The sequence below is a fragment of the Mycteria americana genome, chromosome 5 (assembly GCF_035582795.1).
Source record: "Mycteria americana isolate JAX WOST 10 ecotype Jacksonville Zoo and Gardens chromosome 5, USCA_MyAme_1.0, whole genome shotgun sequence".
Taxonomy (NCBI): Eukaryota; Metazoa; Chordata; class Aves; order Ciconiiformes; family Ciconiidae; genus Mycteria; species Mycteria americana.
Window position 1 is genome coordinate 18,126,767 of NC_134369.1, and position 20,089 is coordinate 18,146,855.

The window sequence follows — 20,089 nt, forward strand, 5'->3', positions numbered from 1 at the left end:
AAAATGAAAGTAATTGTATTAGAAATAGCAAAAATAAGTTATTTCAAACCAAATTACTCTAGGTAACCATTCCTGAAGTGTAAAATTACCTGATGTTATTCCCTCAGAGATGACATTAGAGAGATAGCATGAGATGGGACCAAATATGTTGTCCCTCTTTGGTGCCATAGCAAAATAATTCTTAAGAGAACATAGCAATTTGACTTCAACAAGAGTGAATTTAGGTCAAAAATAAGAATTCTTGTTTTCTCCATTCTCACTTTTTAGCTACCAGTCAAAATTATGTTACAAGAGTTTTTATTTTTTGAAGATTGTTTTCTTCAAATCTAAGACTTGAACAGGCTTTGTTAGTAAAACACCCTATGATTAGACTCAAGTTTAAACAAAAAGACCTTGGTAATGTATAATACAAAATAAGTCAGCTCACTTTCTCCCTGGCTGTTCACATGAATGACAAGAGTAGTGAAAATGTTCTTCTATGAAGGCATCATCCTTCATAGGAGTTCTTCTATGAAGGAGACAACAGATGACAGCCCAGCTGAAGTGCCTCTACACCAATGCACACAGCATGGGCAACAAGCAGGAGGAGTTGGAAGCCATTGTACATCAGGAAAACTATGATACGGTTGCCATCATGGAAACATGGTGGGATGACTCGCACAATTGGAGTGCGGCGATGGATGGCTATAAACTCTTCAGGAGGGGTAGGCGAGACAGGAGAGGTGGTGGGGTAGCCCTATACATTAGGGAGAGTCTGGATAGTTTAGAGCTTGACAATGGTGACGATAGGGTGGAGTGTCTATGGGTAAGAATCGGGGGAAGGCCAACAAGGCAAATATTGTGGTGGGAGTCTGTTACAGACCTCCCAACCAGGATAAGGAGACAGATGAACTATTCTATAAGCAGCTGGGAGAAGCCTCACGATCGCTAGCCCTTGTTCTTGTGGGGGACTTCAACTTACTGGATGTCTGCTGGAAATACAATACAGCAGAGAGGAAACAGTCTAGGAGGTTCCTGGAGTGTGTGGCAGATAACTTCCTGACACAGCTGGTGAGTGAGCCAACGAGGGAAGGTGCCCCGCTGGACCTCTTGTTCACGAACAGAGAAGGATTTGTGAGCCATGTGATGGTTGGAGGCCATCTTGGGCAGAGTGATCATGAAATGATAAGAGTTTTTGATACATGGAGAAGCCGCGAGGGGGGGTCAGCAAAACTGCCACCTTGGACTTCCGGAGGGCAGACTTTGGCCTGTTTAGGAGACTGGTCAACAGAGTCCCCTGGGAGGCAGCCCTTACGGGCAAAGGAGTCCAGGAAGGCTGGACATTCTTTAAGGAGGAAGTTCTAAAGGCACAAGAGCAGGCTGTCCCCAGGTGCCGAAAGACGAGCTGGCAGGGAAGAAGACTGGCCTGGCTGACTAGAGAGCTCTGGCTCGAACTCAGGAAAAAGAGGAGAGTCTATGACCTCTGGAAGAAGGGGCAGGCAACTCAGGAGGACTACAAAGGTGTAGCAAGGTTGCGCAGGGAGAAAATTAGAAGGGCCAAAGCTGAGCTAGAGCTCAATCTGGCTGCTGCTGTAAAAGACAACAAAAAACACTTCTTCAAATACATTAGCAGCAAAAGGAGAGCTAAGGAGAATCTCCAGCCCCTAGTAGACGGGGGAGGGAACACAGTGACCAAGGATGAGGAAAAGGCTGAGGTACTTAATGCCTTCTTTGCCTCAGTCTTTAATAGCAGGGCCAATTTTCTCTGGGTACCCAGCCCCTGGAATCGGAAGACAGGGACAGGGACGAGAATGGAGCCCCAATAATCCAGGGGGAAATGGTGAGTGACCTGCTGCACCACTTAGACACTCACAAGTCTATGGGGCCTGATGAGATCCACCCGAGAGTACTGAAGGAACTGGCAGATGTGCTCATCAAGCCCCTTTCCATCATTTACCAGCAGTCCTGGCTAACTGGGGAGATCCCACTTGACTGGAGATTAGCAAATGTGATGCCCATCTTCAAGAAGGGCCAGAAGGAGGACCCGGGGAACTACAGGCCTGTCAGCCTGACCTTGGTACTGGGGAAGCTGATGGAGCAGATCATCCTGAGTGCCATCACATGGCATGTAGAGGATAACCAAGGGATCAAGCCCAGCCAGCATGGGTTCAGGAAAGGCAGGTCCTGCTTGACCAACCTGATCTCCTTCTATGACAAGGTGACCCGCCTAGTGGATGAGGGAAAGGCTGTGGATGTTGTCTATCTAGACTTCAGTAAAGCCTTTGACACAGTTTCCCACAGCATTCTCCTGGAGAAACTGGCTGCTCATGGCTTGGACGGGTGTACTCTTTGCTGGGTAAAGAACTGGCTGGATGGCCGGGCCCAAAGAGTGGTGGTGAATGGAGTTTACTCCAGTTGGCGGCCGGTCACAAGTGGTGTCCCCCAGGGCTGTGTGTTGGGGCCAGTTCTGTTTAATATCTTTATCAATGATCTGGACGAAGGGATCGAGTGCACCCTCAGCAAGTTTGCAGATGACACCAAGTTGTGCGGGAGTGTTGATCTGCTTGAGGGGAGGAAGGCTCTGCAGAGGGACCTGGACAGGCTGGATTGATGGGCCGAGGTCAATTGTATGGGGTTTAACAAGGCCAAGTGCAAGGTCCTGCACTTGGGCCACAGCAACCCCGTGCAACGCTACAGGCTTGGGGAAGAGTGGCTGGAAAGCTGGCCGGTGGAAAAGGACCTGGGGGTGTTGTTTGACAGCCGGCTGAACATGAGCCGGCAGTGTGCCCAGGTGGCCAAGAAAGCCAATGGCATCCTGGCTTGTATCAGAAATAGTGTGGCCAGCAGCACTAGGGCAGTGATCTTGCCCCTGTACTCAGCACTTGTGAAGCCACACCTCGAATACTGTGTTCAGTTTTGGGCCCCTCACTACAAGAGAGACATTGAGGTGCTGGAGCGAGTCCAGAGAAGGGCAACAAAGCTGGTGAAGGGTCTAGAGCAGAAGTCTTATCAGGAGCGGCTGAGGGAACTGGGGTTGTTTAGCCTGGAGAAAAGGAGTCTGAGGGGAGACCTTATGGCTCTCTACAACTACCTGAAAGGAGGTTGTAGAGAGGTGGGGGTCGGTCTCTTCTCCCAGGTAACAAGTGATAGGACGAGAGGAAATGGCCTCAAGTTGTGCCAGGGGAGGTTTAGACTGGATATTAGGAAATTTTACTTCACTGAAAGGGTTATCAAGCATTGGAACAGGCTGCCCAGTGAAGTGGTTGAGTCACCATCCCTGGAAGTATTTAAAAGACGTTTGGATGAGGTGCTTAGGGACATGGTATAGTGGTGGACTTGGCAGTGTTAGGTTTACAGTTGGACTCGATGATCTTAAAGGTCTTTTCCAACCTATACGATTCTGTGATTCTGTGAAAAGCATTTAAAAACAAAACCAAACAAATCAATGTCTGGGAACATGCACGGAAGTGGCTTTCATTTAAGATGACATTTTTTTCCCCATAGCTTTATAAAAATACCTGCAAAACAAAGTGAAAATATCTGTAAGCATTTCACAGCAAGCTCTTGCTTTAGCTTCACTGGTCCAGACAAGATTGTAACAGTTTTGCTTTTTGTAATGAAACAGCCCAGTACCGAAGCTCTTTTTGGTACTTTTGTACCACACATATTCTCTATCTCCAGCTGCCTTTTATACTTAAGACTGGACAGCATCAAGATCTCCAGTTCCTTTATGTTACATATTTGAAAAAGCTTGGTTAGGTGTTTACCTAGGGTTCTCCAAATTCTTTGTCACCATAACAATACTGCTGTAAATCCTACTCTCCTGAAGAATTCACTCTACAACACACACAAGAACAAGAGAAAGAGAACACCAGATTAGGCAGGTTATGCCCAAGCTCTTCTGCTACCAGGTGACTGCATGGAACTGTTTAGTCCTCAGTTCAAGCCAACCACTTCCTCCACCCCGTCCCTTTGCTCTTCTTTGTGCAACAATCAGACCTGCTTGGTATAGTGACATTTCTGCTCATATTTAGACAGTAAGTGAGTCTAGACTGGACACAGCATTCTTGATGGGTGTATTGACATCAGAGTAAAGATGGCAATGTTGCATCACATGATGTGTGAAGCACATTTGCTTGGGCATATTATTTCTTCTTGTTTTCCTTATTAAAGTCTTACATGCTTTGTATGTATTTTAATTCTAAAAGTTACAGTCCATCAAGACCTGCCTACAGTTTATCTATCTAAAAAAAAACAAACTTAAATCCAATACTGCAAGTAATGTTACTTGACACACAAACATGTTCAATTATAAAGAAATTATCTAACTATTTTTAAAATATAATTTCAGGTGCCTGGATTTTTACCAGTGCTTTACGTGTAGGAATAACAAGACACTTAGTGCAAGCAGTCCGAGATCATGCACTGGCTAGTACTTCATCCAAAGTAAGAGTGATTGCCATAGGAATAACTTCACTCAGAAAAATTCAGCACAGAGAAATTCTGGACAACACAAAGGTATTTTTCTCTTATTCTACTCATGAGATGGGATTGTTCAGAAGTAAGCTGCACCTTTACAAAATTTGGAAGTAGTAGGCAGAAAAACGTTGATCTAATTTAAAAACAAAAGTGGGGTTTAAAGTGTGTTTTGGGGGAAAACAGAAGTAAAGAGCAGGAAGAATTGTTAGACCTTAACGATTCTGTGCCCTGCGCACTCAGTATACTTGGCAGCAATTCTGCAAATATCCAGCAGGTGACAGCATTAGACATTAGCTCAGTGACCAGACTAAGGCTGAACGTCATGAAAAAATCATGCATCATGAGGTACCTTTAATATTTTTTTCCCTTATCCACTTACTGCAGAAGCACCTGCTCCAAGCTATTTCATAAATACTGTAAAAAGTATATTTTCTAGTATGGAACACAAGCCATAAATATTTCAAGATCAAGTTTTCTTAAGTATCATTGAATTGGTATCTAATATGCAAAAACTTGCTGAACACACCAAGCCAAAAATGCTAGCCATGCAGGATTTCGTCTAGTTACTGGGAGCTCTAGGGACTTCACAATTCAGGTCAAAGCAATGAAAGTTCTTGGGGAAAAAAAAAAAACCTCACCCAACAAAACAGTGGCTGAAAATGTCAAGACAAGTTGATGATGAATTGACCTGGAGGTGGAGAAAAAAAAATTATGGCATGACCTTCCTGTCACTGGATATACAGTCTGTCCTAAGCAGAATATTATAACAATAAAGTAGGTGTGTAATGACAATGAATGACAGTTCCTCTGTGCTATTTTATTTCCCTGCAGAAGCAAAGAAACAAATGACAAACACAGCCCTTTGAACTCGCACCTAGTTCTTCTCTCAGATAGGCTAGCAAGTACCAGCTAGCAGCTGGGAGACTGCCAGACCATATCAGCAATTCATTGTCATTAGGCTTCCCTTTTTTCCGTCCTTTTTGCCAAGGACAGCTACCTGTGTGCTCTACCAGGCAGGACTTTTTAGCTGGAAGACTTTAACCTATTTCTGTGGCTGGACTGGTCCAAAAGGACCTCAGAGGAAAGAACTCGGTTCATTGCATTTGTGAATTTTGTTTAGGAAAATTGCTTTGGCAAATGCAAACTAACTATTTCATCTCCCTCCCAGGCCAAGTGATCAAAATGCATCTGGATCTTTCCCAACCAGCAGCTACAAAACAATGTCACTGCTCTTTTTATTGCATCAGATTTTCTCCCCCTTAACTAAAGCCCAAATTCTTTGTCAAGGAATATTTCATGTAGAGCATTCCTGACCTGATGACTTTTGGCACTGCTTCCACCCAAGACATTCTGGATTTTAGTCAGTAACTTTAAGACAAAGGAACTATAGACAGGGATGTTGATCTAAACCCAGTTCTCTTTACACTTGGCACTAACACAAGCAGCTTGTTGTATAAAATAGAGCTAACAATCCACACTACCAAAAGAAAAACAAGCCCTGAAATCGGTGGATCTCTCCCATCTCTTCTGCGTTAATGGTATGGTTTAAACATAATTGAAAGGTCACTTCCACGTATCCGTGAGGGCCTTTTTCAACTGGTTGTTGTGCCTCCAGGTCCTAATCAAAAGCCAGATCTTTGGCAAGCAGGCTTAATGTTACATGGCAGCAGAATATAGGCACGCCCTCTGTCAAAACAAAATGTGAAGGCAAATTAATTGTGTCAAGAAGCTTTCCCCAACAAATGAGAGACAGAGAGAAGGAGGTAAAAGAAACTTGTCACACTTGCTGTTTGTAAAGGACATGCAAATTTACTGCTTTTTTTCCAGGAACAGCCTCTGACGTTCCTACTCTTCCCAGAGCTGCTCACAGTTAAAGAAGCCATAGAGACACGCCTGATTATAGCCCTTTTAACCTTGCTTTGAAGGAGATTTCTCTTCTTCAGCTTGACCGTATGCAGCTTCATTTCAGAAAGCCACTTAGGGGCATACTATGCAGTGTGCTCAATTCTTCTACCTGCACTGTGAAGGAGCTTGTCCTCTGGGTTAGTTAATGTTTTTATGCCTTAGTAGTGCTGCTATGAGCTCCTGGTGATATGTTCACTGCCTCTCCAACATCAGCCTTAGCCTTGGCTGTGGAGAAGAACCTGGATAACCCCTGGGTTGGACCCCCCCAGGATTCAACTGGGCACCTGCTCTTCCTAGCAGACACTGCCAAAAGCTGAGATTAAGAAAGGTTCTACATAAGATCTAGCTCTTAAAAACCAGAACATAAATCTCTCTGCCATACCTTAATGACAACTAGGTTACTTGCATAGTTACACTGCTATGTCTAGAAAGGCGTTAACACCTGTCTGTGTCCACAAAATCAGTGGGAGGAAAATGCAATACACAGGCACAATAGCCAAGCTGACAGTCTGAGTTTTGTTCATCAACGCAAAGGCTGCAGGAGTTGGAAAAGAGGCATGATAGAAGGAAATGCAGATTTTAAACAACTGCTTTAATCTGGCTTACTTGCAACAGAACAGTGATTATGAAGATGAAAAAGAAGAATAACCAGGCATTTACAGCCTGGCTTGCAGCTAGGAATGATATATCAAAGTGGATGTGCAACAGTGGGAAAGAAAGATTTATTAAGGAAGTAAGGGGAGCTTGAAAAAGTGTGTGTATGGAAGACCATATGTAGCACAATCCTTAGAACAAAAGACTATAACAGGGGTTCTGTTTTACCCAGGCAGTGATTTTATGCAAAAATAAATTAATAAATAATTTCAGGATATAACACCCCCTCACCCAAAATAAAAGATAATAAGATTGCACTTTCTAAAGTCTGTCTGTCACTCACTCTTTTAGAATGCAATTTCCAAAATGAGAATAACCGTTAGACCTCATATAACCCTGTCAATTCAATAAAGCTGCATTTAAATTGATATGGACATATAGCAGGCTAACTTATCTATTGGGCTAAACGTGGACAAAATGCTACTGAAATGAATAGGTTTGCGCCTGTTTATACCGGCTGAGACTTTAGCCCTCCGAGACATTACAGCTCCATCCACAATTATTGGGTCTCATGGCCCCTTTCCATTTGTCCAACAAACATTTCCGAAATCTCAGAATGAATGCCTACATTCCAGAGATGATGACTGATGTCACTATATTTTGCAAAGCCCAAGAGGGAAACTTCAGGGACTTCAGCTTTCAGTCCTGTCAAATCTGGCACCTCTCAGAAGGAACACATTCTCCTTCTCTACCCTTTTCAAAGAGTCTATTCAAGTGTCTCAAAGGTGGTGTCCTATGTCATGGTGCAGACAACACAAAAATGGAGATGAAGCACATAAAAACATGGACCGTGTTTTGTAGAGAACACTAATATCTCTCATCCTCTCTCTAGAATGAAAGTCTTGTACACTACCAATCAGATGATAGTATCCAAGGCCCACTGTATTCCCTGGACCACAACCATTCCCATTTTATTTTGGTGGATCACGTAACACCAGATGAGCCAGATGGAACCACTAAGCTACGTCTCACCTTGGAAAAGCATATTTCAGAACAGCGTACTGGTTATGGTGGTAAGTAGAGTCTATATAGACATGCTAACTTGAATAATACTGATATTACAGTGATACTTGTGGGCCCCTGGCCTTATCAAAGGCAAGTCCAATTCTCAAACTGGACAATCATCTACATAGGCAAGATCAAGTAAACACATTTGTCATTATGTCAGAGGCAGAACTAAGGTGACTTCTGAAGTTGAGAAAGCTGCTCTTTGAACCAAAAATCCTGACTTCTATAATATCTCCTTAAACATAGTTCAAAGCTGATCTTCAAAGCATAGCTCAGATTGCCTTATAACACAACAAATGGAAAATAAATCCAGCTTTAAGTTCCTTAACAAGTGGCTCTAAGAGATGGATGTTCATTGTTGTATACTTTTATCCCCTCTCACACACAGGGTCTTGAATTGCTCCCACACTGGAAGAAAAGACTTGTTCCAAAGCCCTGTGAAATATTTTAAGCCATATTTATTTCAGGATAAAATCTTATCCTGGGTAAACAACATAGCATCTAATGGCCATCTAAATCTATGTGACCTTTGTTTATAATGAGAACCGAGTATTGGGCAGGCCTCCTACTGCTATTTGTGGAACCGATTCAGTTGTAGTGCTAATACTATTACTTTTACCTTTCCTTTGTTTCTGTAATACCTGCAGTGCTAGCACAGCTGAAACAGAAGGGAGAGCTTACTTATTCGCACTTCTATGTGTCAATGGAATATTCAATTACGTAACCCATAGTATGGTTGCACAGATGTACCTGAGAGCATGAACACACTTATCTGGTCACTCAGATAGGAAACACCACAGGTGGACTGTAATGGTCAGCTGAGGTTGCAGTACTGAGAATTAGAAAGTAGCCTCATTCTGCTTGCAAACCAAATCTGATTGAAAAAATCTCAGTGGAACAATTTTCTGTCAAAAAATGCTGATTCATTTGACAAATATTTCACTGGAACGTACTGAATTCAGTGATATCTTCTATAAACAAAACCCATGTCGTTCATTTAAGCTCATTTATATTCAAGCTGATCAAAGCGATGTCACTTTACTGAAGTAAAACACTTTCATAAGGTCATGCAGAATTTCCCTATTTAAAAAAATACCTAGAGGTCATTCAGAGGAAATTTTTGATATGCTGAGTATTATTTGCAATTAAGGACTTCCCATGTTCCCAGCATAAAGTCAGAATCCCTCCCCGCCCCCCGCTAAATTTTATCTAAATCTATGGTAAATGAAGACTATTTGAAGCCATAATCCTATCTTGAGGAACCTGTGGTTACAGAGCTCACTCTTCAAACTAGAACACCACCTTATAGAGGTATGGCAATGCTATGCCATTCACTAAAACAAATGAAGTTACTTGCCAATCATGTCCTGGCTACAGCTCAGTTCTATCTTATCTCTGTAGTCATCCCACAACAGATCCAACAAGTAGTAAGTGCCGATCTGTACACTGCTCTGGGAGACCTACAAAGGGAAACATCAAAAAATTGTTTGAACCAAATGCCTTTTATCTTCCAATTGAAAGAGGCATTCATCTCATGATGCTACTGTTTTGATTGAGCTCTTTTAGGCCAATCTATAGTCACCTTTGGATTACAGAGTTCAGCATTTACAGTACAAGCCATCTAGAATTAAGTGGGCCCCTGTGGGAGGATGGCTAAGGACGGGGATGACTACATCATTTCTTCCCCTGCTGCCGTGACATGTTAAACATTTCATTAGCATTTCTTTTAAATCTATAAGATTATGTTATTAATAATCACCACATTAGACTGTGCTGCATGAAATTCTAAGCTGTTTAAGCAGAGTAATAAAGAGTATATGGTTCCTATCAACTCATATCTGGCTCATGTCACCCTAGCTGGTCTACATAGCCTCTTCATATTCTTAAATCCTCCTTTTATCAGGCTTTTCTCCTGGATTCTACTACACCTTCCTGCACATGCTAGGCACATGCATGACACCTGGGACAAACTGACAGCTTTTCACTTCTAACTGTATCTTAATATAAATAATGGTAGCTGCCTCTCTGAAAACCTAACAATCTTGTCTTTCACCCTAATACAGCTCCATTACTCCACTATCTGATCACCTTGCAGTAAACAAATACCTTAAAAAGTCAACAGTGCTATGACATACAGAAGTGCCAATAACCATATTTTGCAGCTGAGGTGTACTGAGGTGAGAACAGACTGGGCTGCTTGTCAGGGATCACACAAGATGTCTGAGGCAAAGGCGCCTTCATCTCGAATCTTAGACTAGAACCCTATCTGCTAGGTCACAGTGTTATTCTCTTCCTTTGCCACTTGCTTCTGCAATTGCCTGCCTTCTGCAGGCTCACATTCTGGTAGGTACCAAACCAGGACATAACAGGAGAAGTATTTTCAAGGGGTTGGCAAAACCACAATAGTTTTGTGAAAGCTGTTAACTTTTTAAAAGTTAAACAATTTATTTCACAGGAACGGGTAGCATTGAGATCCCTGTGCTTTGCTTACTGGTAAATGGAGGACCAGGCACACTTCAGGTAAGAAACTGTTTGCAACTTTAGAAAAAATAAATTAACTGGTGCTAAGTATTTAATTGAAAATTTGGCTGGATGACAAACACATGTATTGACACTTTCCATAAAGTCAAAATTCATATCTATACACCATTAAGGACTGAATTCTGTTAATATTAAATTTGCCAGTATTTGTTTGGGAGAAATATTTCCTTTTGAATAGGCACCAGCTGATCATTAAAGCTTCCATTACCAGCTTGTACAGTGGGAAGAAGGAATCCAAAACCAAAATAAACCCACAGAAGCCAGCTCCAAATCTAGCGAAATAGACATACTGCGCTATTACTCAAGATCACACACAAAAAAAGATTAATCATTCAGTCCTGTCCAGCAACAGTGAGACAACTGTCTGTCACAGAGCTCAGAGGAAGTACAAGACCAGGTTTGCTAGATATGCCATTTAAAACTATAGTGTCCTACTTCCTCTCAGCAAAAATACATTGTAGGATAGAAGACTGGAGAGTTGTCTGCTAAAAATCCCGTATCTTTTTCAGCAAAGGATCAGTTTTGATTTTTTTCCTGAGCAGTTGTACAACTTAAAGAATCTGTTAACTAGGAGATACTCTTTGATTTCTGTTTTACTTTTACTGGTATTTTATTTTGCTGCTTTGTAGCAGGCTGTATGTCCACGTGGCATTTTTTTTTATAATACTCTCAAATGAAAAGGAATACTCTACAGTACCTTTAGAGAGACATTTAACCGTAATTTGAAGTTTCCAGGTGATGATACTCTGCCACACAAGCTGGTAAACTCCCTCAGAATAATGACTAATTTCTGGTGATGTTTTCCAGTTTCAGTTTCCAGTCCCTGTATCTTGTCATAACTTTGTCAGCTGGACTAAAACACACACCGGTATTATAAATCTTACTGTTTAAACTAGGATTGTCACCTCTTGAGCTTTCCTTCTAGAAGCTGAATATGGCAGTGTTTTCTATATCTTGGGTGTTGAAAAATCACATATCACAACCTATAAATCCTCTTTACAAAGTTTTAGAGAACAAAGTGACTTGGAGACCAAAGGTGACTGGCTGGAGCTGCCCTAAATTTACATGTTCTGGGAATGGATAACTGATTGCGCTTTTTTAGAATATCAATTGCTTAAATACAAATTGGATAATACACACCAAGGACTACGACAGTTATTAAAAAAAAAAACTAAACGAAAAAAACCCCTATGCAACAAGCAAATTAATAGTTAGATTCTTACAGTCTCATTAGCCTCTTGCATAACTCCAGAGTAAGAAATAGATTGGCAGGAAATAGTCATTGTTGCTATTATGATGCCACAGCCTCTGCTCTCCTCTCTCAACAACCTGTCTGACTCATTCTAATTGCACAATAGAATTATCAGCCTTTAACTCTTGTAGTTGCTATGCTTCAGTGGTTCTTTCCTGTGGCCCAATGTTGTATTCTCACAGGCAAATTCCTGATTTTCAGAATGTATCACCAGGTTTAGCAGCCAGAGAGCCTGCTGAGAATTTCTGTATAGTGCTCCTCTTGCACTTGACTATGCTGAAACACAAACTGCAGGGGAAAAAAAAAAGTCAGGGACAAAGAATTTTTATGCATGGTTTGTCCAAATCAGGTTGCTTAGCTACTCAGCAAATGTGTCTTGAAAAGAAGGACAGTCAGGGGCCTATACATGGATGATCTGCTGCGGAATCAGAAAAATCCCAATAGCTTAGAGGAGTCTGGACTGACTCCATAGTGAATCTTGTTTAGGTATACATTTATTCCTAGTTTGCAAGAAATCCTTCTTTTGAATAACATTTTCTTTCCATATATGAACTCTAAAAATGTACTTTTTAAACTACAGAGAATTTGCAGCGGTTTGGAAAATTCTGCTCCCTGGCTTATCTTAGCAGGGTCTGGAGGTACAGCTGACATCTTAGCTGTGTTCATGAACGACCCACAGCTTATCATGCCAGAAGCTGTTGAAAAGCAACTTAAGGAGAAATTCCCTGCAGAAAGCTTCTTGTGGGAGGACATTCTCCAATGGACAGCAACAGTGAGCTCATGTGTTTGATGCATCATGTTCACAAGCTCTCTCCTACCATTTCTAGCTTTGGTAGTCCATTCAGTACAGGTTTGACAAGAAGCCACCCAGAAGTTGGGGGGTGGGGGTGGGGGGCGGTACTTCAGTGCTCTGACACTAGAGTCATAGAATACCTCTCTAACATTAAAATCAAGTGCTCAGTTGATCATACAAACTATTTTGTCCTAATGATTCAGCTGAACACTTGGGGCTCTGTCCTTCCTCAATTATTTCCTCAAGTAACAGCCAGCACCTCGGAACCCCACAGTCCTTCTGGAGGACATGAAGCATTATTTATACTCCACAGCTGTGGAGCTTGTGCAGCTGTGACAGAAGAGACCTAATTCATGATTTACAGCTGTTAAATGGAAACCTAATTGTGGATAAGCATGAATAAATTAAAAAGAATGAAGGGTGTTTAGAAATTATCCTATCTCTTCTCAGTTATGTGTGTTCTTAAAAAAGAAAGACAAAACAGATTCACAGATTTTGCTTACTCTTTGTCTTGAGGCACACTTGCTGGACTTAAACCACTATGCATAAGTGTTTAAGAAAGAAAAAAACACTTTGAGATTGTCTTTATGTGAAGATTGAAGAGCACCATGTGCCTGTGAGATAAACCAACTCCAAGTCCACTTGACCTGACCCACTACATATTCTTTGCAGTCCCTGCTGGAATCCTTAGCCTTAAAAGTTCCACATATTAATTCCATTACGGAGCACTTTGCAAGATCACTAACACAAGGGGACAGAAAGGGCATCTAGAAGCAATATTGTCAGATGCTCACAAAGTCTCGGTGCAGGTGCACTGCAAGAAAGAAAACTCAATAGAGAAGCAGAAGGAAAGGGTACTGTATAGATCAATATTTGATGACTTTTACTCAAAGAAGATTTAGAGACTATGCTTTTAAAAAAACAACTCTGAGAGCAAAACTTAAATGTCAAAGCAGGACAAGGTAAAACAAAACTAGTGGTATGCTGGCCACACCATGACTATGAGTCAAATAAGAATGTGAGTTAAGGAAGGATCTTTTAATTAAAGCACTGCTCAGGATAACCAAGTTCTGTTCCCCCTATCCTGCTAGGTGATTTTGGAAAAGGCAGTAACTCCCTCCTTGCCTTAGGACTTATTTATATATGGGAAACTAATAGTGTTTGTCTTCTTGCCAAACCTCAGCTTTACAATTAGAATGTAAGTTTTGGGAAAATACTGTATGGGTGATCTCCACTGGGTTCTTAGGTATTAATATATAGCAGTAGGACAATGCGTAAAATGATTTTCGTTTCAACTCCCAATAGATTCAGAACATTATTTCACACGAACATCTTCTAACTCTGCACAACTTTGAGCAAGATGCTTCAGAAGAACTAGACACAGTAATTTTAAAAGCTTTAGTAAAAGGTAAGAACAATAAACACAGCACAGTGTAATACTTGTCTTATTTGAGTTCTTCTATGCCATTAATGTATTTCATTCTTGTCCAGAGCAAGTTCAGTTGGCCATTGGATCAGATTTCATCTCTGATGCAGAGTTCTTCTGTTTGTCTATTGACAAATTAACTGTGGCAGTTACCATAGCTCTTGTAACCTTGCTTTAAACTAGTGTTTGCTTTTTAACCTCATGCTATTGTATAGTACTATTTTAACCGCTCCTTTATTTCACTACTTGCTTCTCTTAGTAGTAGAGGTTATAGAAGAACTGAAATATACTGGAGTAGTTATTCCAATTACAAGCCATTTAAAAAAAACAAAACAAAACAAACAAACAAGAAAAACAAAACCCAAAAAACCCCACCAAAAAATGCAAGTAGACCTGAACTGCCTTAGTTCCAGAAACAATCCATTTCTCCTATAAGAAATCTTCACTCTATCTTCTGAAAGAAGACATTACTTGCTCTGCCACCCATTTCAGTTTGCGTTAACTTAACTGTTTGTGTTAGCCTAAATTTAGCATGGGGAAAAAAAAGACATTCTATTCCTAAATGTGCTAATTGAAACAAGACAAAACCATTAGCCAGTCCTGTCCCCCCCTTTCCGCAGGCCAGGGTCCCTCTTAAAATCCTACAGACATTTAAACTTAATGTTTTAATAGAGAATTCATCTACCAAAAATTAAAATTTGTAAATATTAATATTTCTTAAGTTAGGAAAAAAAATGCTGTGAAGGGCTCCTGATTAAGCAACCCACAGATCTGTGGTAGCTGAAGGAGAGCATGTATTGCTAATCAAATTACCAATACTATATTAAATTAAACATAACAAGTGTAAAGTACTGAGTTTATTTGCATTTCCTATTTTTGCCAGCCTGTAAAAGTCACAGTCAGGAGGCTCAGGAATATCTGGATGAACTGAAGCTGGCAGTGGCCTGGAATAGAGTGGACATCGCTAAAAGTGAAATATTCAATGGTGACGTGGAGTGGAAGGTACCAGGTTTTATTGCCTTAGAGGACAATCAGTGTATAATCCAATGTGTACAGGACACTGAAACATCCTGATAGAAGGCTTCAGTTTTTAACACTATCTGCATTCTCCACTAAAGAGATTGGGCAGTGGTAGTATGCTTCCTTAGGCTGTTTGTCTTTCTGGTCCCCTATCTGATAATAGCTAAAGATAGAGGAATAATATAGTGGTCATGGTCTCTTTCTTGAGCTCTGTGGCAGCAAGAATCTTGCCCCCCACTTCTGTACAGACCTTTAAAGCAAACAAACCTGAGCTTACAAAGCAAAAGAAGCACACAGATATTACCATTAGAAGACAGTAGGAAGAATGTCACTGTTTCCAACTGCTGTATATATGCCCAGTGCAGTGGGTACCTAACATCACCACAACTCCTACAGCATGCTGTTTGTGTTAATGTTTTAGCTTAAATGCTTATGTAGACATTTTGTCACAGAGAAATGAAGAGAGTTCTACCTCTCTTTCTCATTGTACCCACTGTTGACCCTGTGGAAGACAAAATGTGCACATCCTTATGTTAAATCTTACCTCCCTCCTCATCCATCCATGATTACCCCCAAAAACTTCTTTTTTTTTTTTTTTCCCTTCATCAATCTAGTCCTGTGACCTGGAGGAAGTGATGATGGATGCTCTGGTCAATGACAAACCAGAATTCGTAAAATTATTTGTTGACAATGGGGCTAACATATCCGAATTCCTGACATATAGTCGTCTGCAGAGACTCTACTGTTCCATTTCTCAGAAATGTCTCCTCTATGAACTTCTACTGAAGAAACATGAAGAAAGCAAGCTGACCTTGGCAGGGCTCACTGGTCAACAGCATAAGGAGCAGAAGGAGATCTGCCTACTCTTCACTCTCAGTGAGGTCTCTAGAGTTCTCAAGGATTTTCTCCATGACGCAGGCAAAGATTTCTATCAAGATCTCAGACATGGAGGCAAGAAGAAATCCGTGAGTTACAACTTTCCATCATAGTCCTGCTCCACTCCAATTTAGAATTTGTAAAATTTTAACTAGGTCTAGCCTTTGGGGGTAGGGAAGGGAAGGGAAGGGAAGGGAAGATGAGAGAAAGTCACTTCAGTTTCTCATTCCTTTTTTTCAGCTCATTATTATTACAGCTAAAATGGTTTGATCTTTTTAATTTCAAAATTAAAAAGGAAAAGAAGGGAATTTCTAAGACAGACAGGTTGTGATTCCTCTTTCTCCCCCTCTGCATGTGGGGTTTTATGCAAGGTTTTACTGTACCTTGAACTAGTGCTAAGATATGGCCTCTTTTTCGGGATCTGCAGAGGCCCCTGTATCTCACCCTCTTCTAGCACAACTTCCACAGACCATTCCTCGTTCTAGCACCTTGCATGTGGAGAACAGTTTGTTGATCTTATTAGCCTCACATGCATAAGAACAGATTCAATGAGAGATATATGGGGAATATGAAGAGATAGATTTATGTTTACTAAGGAGTAATTAGACATAAAAACAGAAGTCTGCATTTTTCATACAGAACTTCAAGCAGAAGTACCGGAAAGACAGTATTTTCTAGGAGAAAGACAAACAGGTGATGGCCATTTTCAACCCCAGGTCTGAAAATGGTGATCTTTGTACGTAAAACTATTCCCAGATTTATACTGTGTAGGAGTAGACTGGATATTCAATAATGTGCAGTACATGATATTTGCCTTTAGATCATTATAGTCTTGTTATTGAGTGACATAACACACAGCAAGAAATAAGAACAGTTGCATGAAGTGGCCCTGGCAAGCACCCTGGCCAACACATGGCAAGAATAACATGTGATGGGTACCACTGTGGAATGCCTATAGTGCATTGTCCACAATTGTGCAATAGACATATCATCATTTTTGCATTTTGACAGTGTATTTAACGTTGAAACTCATAAGTACAAAAGTTCTTGCAAGAGCATTGGAAATAAATTTGGACACATGATTTCAAAACAGAGAGGTATAGAGAAATTTCATTAAGATCAGAGTTTTAGACATACTAAACAATTAAACCTTTTGATATTCACCAAGTTCTAGTTTCATCTTAAAACTGTTTAAACTAAAAAATAAATTAAAAAAAAAATTCTCACTCAAGAGCTTCAATCACTTTTGCGTTGATAAAGCCTAGCTAAGTTAATTAGTAGTATGAAAAGCTAAGTTTGAATCTAGTCAGGACTTCTTTGTTCACAAGGACAGACAATTTGGGGCAATACCTTTGAAGTCATTAAGGAGACTCCAGACTTACAAATTTTACAGAAACAAAAATTTGCCCCCGAAATCTCACTTACCTTTGTGGGATTTGGCAGTAAGTGAGCTAAAGCCAAGTGCTGTTAATAAGGTCTAATTCAGATATCAGACCACACTGCCTACTAGCTTTTTTTCCTTTAAAAGCTTCTTCCCACGGCTGCCACCAGTGGCTCAATCCCATTACCACTGGCAACAAAGAAAGCACCACTGTATTAGGATATGAGTGTCACTGCTGCTAAATTGCGTGTCTTATTTCAAGTTAGGAAATAGTGATTACAAAGACTGATGAGACTTTGAGGATATCTTTGTCTCCTGCAAAGTTTTCAATGCAATTCAGTTGATTAAATGACTCACTACAAACTGAAGAGAAAAAAAAACCCAACACCCCCCAAAAATGGCATTAAAATAAATTTGAACAGAATCCCATAGTTTAAGTGATTTAAAAATATATCCTCACAAAAACTTATTTTATTAAAAAAAAAACCCACTCTGGCTCCTTCTAATTAACACAAGAGATATAAAGGCAGTTTTTAAATATACTTAAAACTCAGAACTTGACCTAAGTTGCCACACTTCCTCTGGAGAGTTTTTTATCAAATGCTAAAGGAATAAGCAGTGTTCTACTTAAAATACTCCCTGCATGAGGGAGAGGTTTCTCAAAGGAAAGACTAAAAAGAGGGTATTGACGTACTCCATTCTTGTCCTGTACAGGGCCTTGGTGAGATTTATTTCTGTTGAAATAAAATGCCTTTTGTTCCCTTTTCTCTGAAACCATGTCCTCTGTGGCAGTTGAGCAGAATCCAATATAACTGCAGGCAAGCTCAGATTAGTTAATCACAGGTTTGTCTTGTATGATATTACACACCAGCAGTGAAACCCTGCCCTTAATAAAGTCAATGAGAGCTTTACCATCGACTTCAATGGAGTCACGGTTTCATCCAGAACGTTCTCACACATATTGAGTTATATCGGGGACACAAGGGTCCTTTGATTCAGTACAGAATGAACTAATTACTTCTCAGTCATACAGGAAAGAAAAATCAAAAGAATATGAAGTAGCCGGCAAGGCCAAGAGCAGCTTAGATCATGTCATTTGCATGGAATGAGACTGCAAAGCAGATTTTAATTTCTACAAACCATATTTCAGGATAAAATGAATACAAAGCGACTACCTGGGCCCTTGGATATGAACCAGAAAAGCAAAAATCCTTGGAGGGATTTGTTTGTATGGGCAGTACTTCAAAATCGGCACAAGATGGCAAACTATTTCTGGGCTATGGTAAGCTTTGAGCTATAGCTGCTTCAGGTGAAATATTGGCATATTTCAAGTATATGAGATGTTTTTTGCTCAGCCTTGCAGCTCAGATGACAGATAGGTTTGTTTCTAAAGTATGAGATGTGGCATATAGGGCCTTTCACCTCATGTGGCTCATGCCAGCAGGGACCAGAGGGCCTGACAGAGACGGAGGGCAGAGCAGCAGCAGGTGTAAATCAGCACAGCCTGAAATGCTGCTGATTAACTTCAGCTGCAGAGTTGGCCCTCCTCTTCCTTGCTGCTGATGACTCACCACTCTAAGTCTCAGGTTTTGTTCCTTCTACAATAGGTCAATTGTTTGGGTTCTAGCTCGATGGAGAGGGAAGACGGTGCAATCGAGCATCTTTAGCTTACGTGCTGCATGCGCAGGGAACAACAGCATCACGCTCTCAAAGGCTGAGCTTCAAGCTGGCATAATTGGCTCCTGTTTTACAATCCTCCACAACTGAGGCCCTGTCTTGTGCATCTGCAGTGCAATGCCATAGCTTCCCTCCCCCCACAGAGCCAGACACAGCTACCAGGCTCCATCCCTGAGCTTCCAGATGGCTGCATCTGGCACAGGGGGAGGCATGGGGAGGGACAAACTGCAGCACGGCTCTTCAGCCAGTGAGTGTGTGTGCATGTGCTTGCAGACACATCTTCACCTTGCAGGGCCTTGTGTTTGTGGAGCCCTATTACCAGAAGGCACGTTTCTCTTCTGTGTGCCACTGTTGTGCCTCTGCCAGCTGTGCTCCCTCCTTTCCCATACGTCCTTATGCAGGGTCTCAGCACAGCCATGTTTGAGGTATCTTGGCACTGTGAGACTGTTTTGCTCTATTTCCATAACGCATTCTTCTCCTTTCAGTCTTTGACTGCTACCCCAAATCAGGCCCATCTAAAGTCAATCAAACCCAGAAGTCTCCAGCCTTCTAAGGCACAATAACTACCAATGTGTGGTTTTCAATTCTCAAATATCACCAAACCTGTCATTTCAATCGATATTTTGGACTTTCAAGTCTGTATTTGAGGGAAGATTCCTCAAAGGGGAGGCATGCATGATTTTTTTGTTGTTGTTAGATGTGTTCCTTAGTGAAGTCTCCCCAGTTCAGAAATGCCCTCCAGTGTATGGTAACGGCAGCACCCCTTTCAATTCTACAGGGTCAGGAGGGTGTAGCTTCAGCTCTGGCAGCCTGCAAGATCCTTAAAGAGATGTCCCGCCTGGAGACAGAGACCGAAGTAGCACATATAATGAAAGAGGCCAAGTATGAGCAGCTCGCTGTTGGTAAGTAACAGCACCTTTTTAACAGCATCAAAAATTTAAGAAGTAACTGCCATTGGAAGGCAAGCAAGTGAAAAAAATGCTGTTTCAGTTGTAAAAGGTCAACTGTCATGAATAATTTAACAGCCTTGCAGAACAGGCAGTCCCAAACACTCAAATATCACAGAAGAAGGACTTAAAAACCAATCATTTTGGAAAA

General features: G+C 41.1%; 2 protein-coding genes across 2 annotated transcripts in view; one reads left to right on the forward strand and one right to left on the reverse strand.

Moving 5' to 3' along the window:
• Positions 1 to 20,089, reverse strand: part of TSSC4 (tumor suppressing subtransferable candidate 4) — a 62,618-nt gene that overhangs the window by 14,108 nt on the left and 28,421 nt on the right. The gene's annotated exons all lie outside the window — the stretch shown is intronic.
• TRPM5 (transient receptor potential cation channel subfamily M member 5) overlaps positions 1 to 20,089 on the forward strand; it is a 43,273-nt gene that overhangs the window by 2,043 nt on the left and 21,141 nt on the right. The window contains exons 3-11 of the mRNA XM_075502318.1: positions 4,331 to 4,497; positions 7,850 to 8,030; positions 10,481 to 10,545; positions 12,399 to 12,590; positions 13,917 to 14,019; positions 14,921 to 15,039; positions 15,672 to 16,022; positions 18,465 to 18,596; positions 19,770 to 19,893. Coding sequence (XP_075358433.1) covers positions 4,331 to 4,497; positions 7,850 to 8,030; positions 10,481 to 10,545; positions 12,399 to 12,590; positions 13,917 to 14,019; positions 14,921 to 15,039; positions 15,672 to 16,022; positions 18,465 to 18,596; positions 19,770 to 19,893 — 1,434 coding nt within the window. The remainder of the gene's footprint in view (positions 1 to 4,330; positions 4,498 to 7,849; positions 8,031 to 10,480; positions 10,546 to 12,398; positions 12,591 to 13,916; positions 14,020 to 14,920; positions 15,040 to 15,671; positions 16,023 to 18,464; positions 18,597 to 19,769; positions 19,894 to 20,089) is intronic.